The 1292-nt window shown below is 40.8% G+C and overlaps 1 protein-coding gene across 1 annotated transcript; it reads right to left on the bottom strand.

Annotated features, from left to right (window-relative positions):
- Window positions 1-225: 225 nt before the first annotated feature.
- On the bottom strand, window positions 226-1040 carry LOC142182130 (uncharacterized). Its single transcript, XM_075256099.1, has 3 exons — window positions 867-1040; window positions 647-786; window positions 226-520 (listed from the first exon to the last, which is right to left on the bottom strand). Exons 1-3 carry the CDS (start codon window positions 1038-1040, stop codon window positions 226-228), a joined length of 609 nt encoding a protein of 202 aa, XP_075112200.1.
- Window positions 1041-1292: the final 252 nt, after the last annotated feature.

The raw sequence follows: 1292 nt of genomic DNA, 5'->3' as shown, positions 1-1292 counted from the left end.
TCAAAGTTTTGATCTATTTAGGACAAAATTAACAAAGATGTTACCAACAGTCAGAGCACTATACACTACAAAACCACACTTTTATATCAGAGTGCATTCTAAACTCTAAACTACTAAAATATCTGCAAAATTATGAGGTTAAGCTGCAAGTAATGCTAATGATCGGCAAAATTTCAACAGTAAGCCTATGCAACTACAAAAGCCTTACAGGTCATGCTCCTTCACTCAAGAGAACCCTTTATTTAGATTCTGAATTGAGCAATACATTTTTCTTCGCGATCCGACTGCACTGATTCCCATATCCTTAAGATCATCCAACGTTAGCATTGGTAAAACCTCTTCGTCAACCTCATGAATCTCAAACAAAGAGGCATACCGACCAAGTCCCAGCTGGTTCAGCCACACCTTAACCCCATTCCTCTGTGAACCCCAGTTCCAATCTCGGGCCTCTGTATCAGTAGTTGGGCCCTCCTCTGAAACCCTAGTCGCCGTCTTCCTACCATTCACATTACCAATTCCTCTATAAATGTCAATATCTATATTATTGTCAGGGGAATGAACTGGGCTATGTTATGAGTTTTCATTATTCTCCAAATCTTCCACATCAGTACTGAGTATTTTGTCATCTTTGGTAGCCCAACAAGACCTCATTTTCTTGGTTATTGGACCTTTCTTGGATTTCAAATTCCTAATTTTCCAACTATCAATGGCAACATTATCCAAATTTGCATCCCCGTTACCCTCCCCCTCAACATTAGTCCTATTATTGAATTTTTCATAAAATTGCTATTGCCATTAGGGTTAGTATCAACTAGGGTTAGGGTTTGATTACTTGATAAGTTGGTGAGATGATGATTTTTGGAAACCTTGTTGGACGGAGACTTCATGAGAGATTTGGGCCTTCGTTGGTGTTGGTCGAAAGAAGAATCATAGCCGCCGATGTCACCTAGCCGGACGCTGGGACGACGGTGGCGTTTGGAGCCAACGTTGTCGTGTGCAACCATTGCTCCGTCATCCGTCGGTGGCGGAAACTCCGACATTGACAGCTCCGGTTAGGATTTCGGGGAAGAGAATGTGAAGAAAAAGGCATACATTGAGGAGAGTAGTATAGATATATGGATAATTGTGAAATTAAAAGGGAAGTGAAGAATTAAATGGAAGGGGGAATTTTTCAGCTTCTTGTTTAGTTATTAGATGAAAGAAGTGAGGGCAGTGGGAGGGAAGATTTTGTGGAACATTCCAAGGAGTAAAAGATCATTTATATGTTTAGTTCTAGATGCATGCCACGTCAC

Source organism: Nicotiana tabacum, chromosome 6 (genome assembly GCF_000715075.1).
Source record: "Nicotiana tabacum cultivar K326 chromosome 6, ASM71507v2, whole genome shotgun sequence".
Lineage (NCBI taxonomy): Eukaryota > Viridiplantae > Streptophyta > Magnoliopsida > Solanales > Solanaceae > Nicotiana > Nicotiana tabacum.
This window is presented reverse-complemented; position numbering and strand designations above follow the sequence as displayed.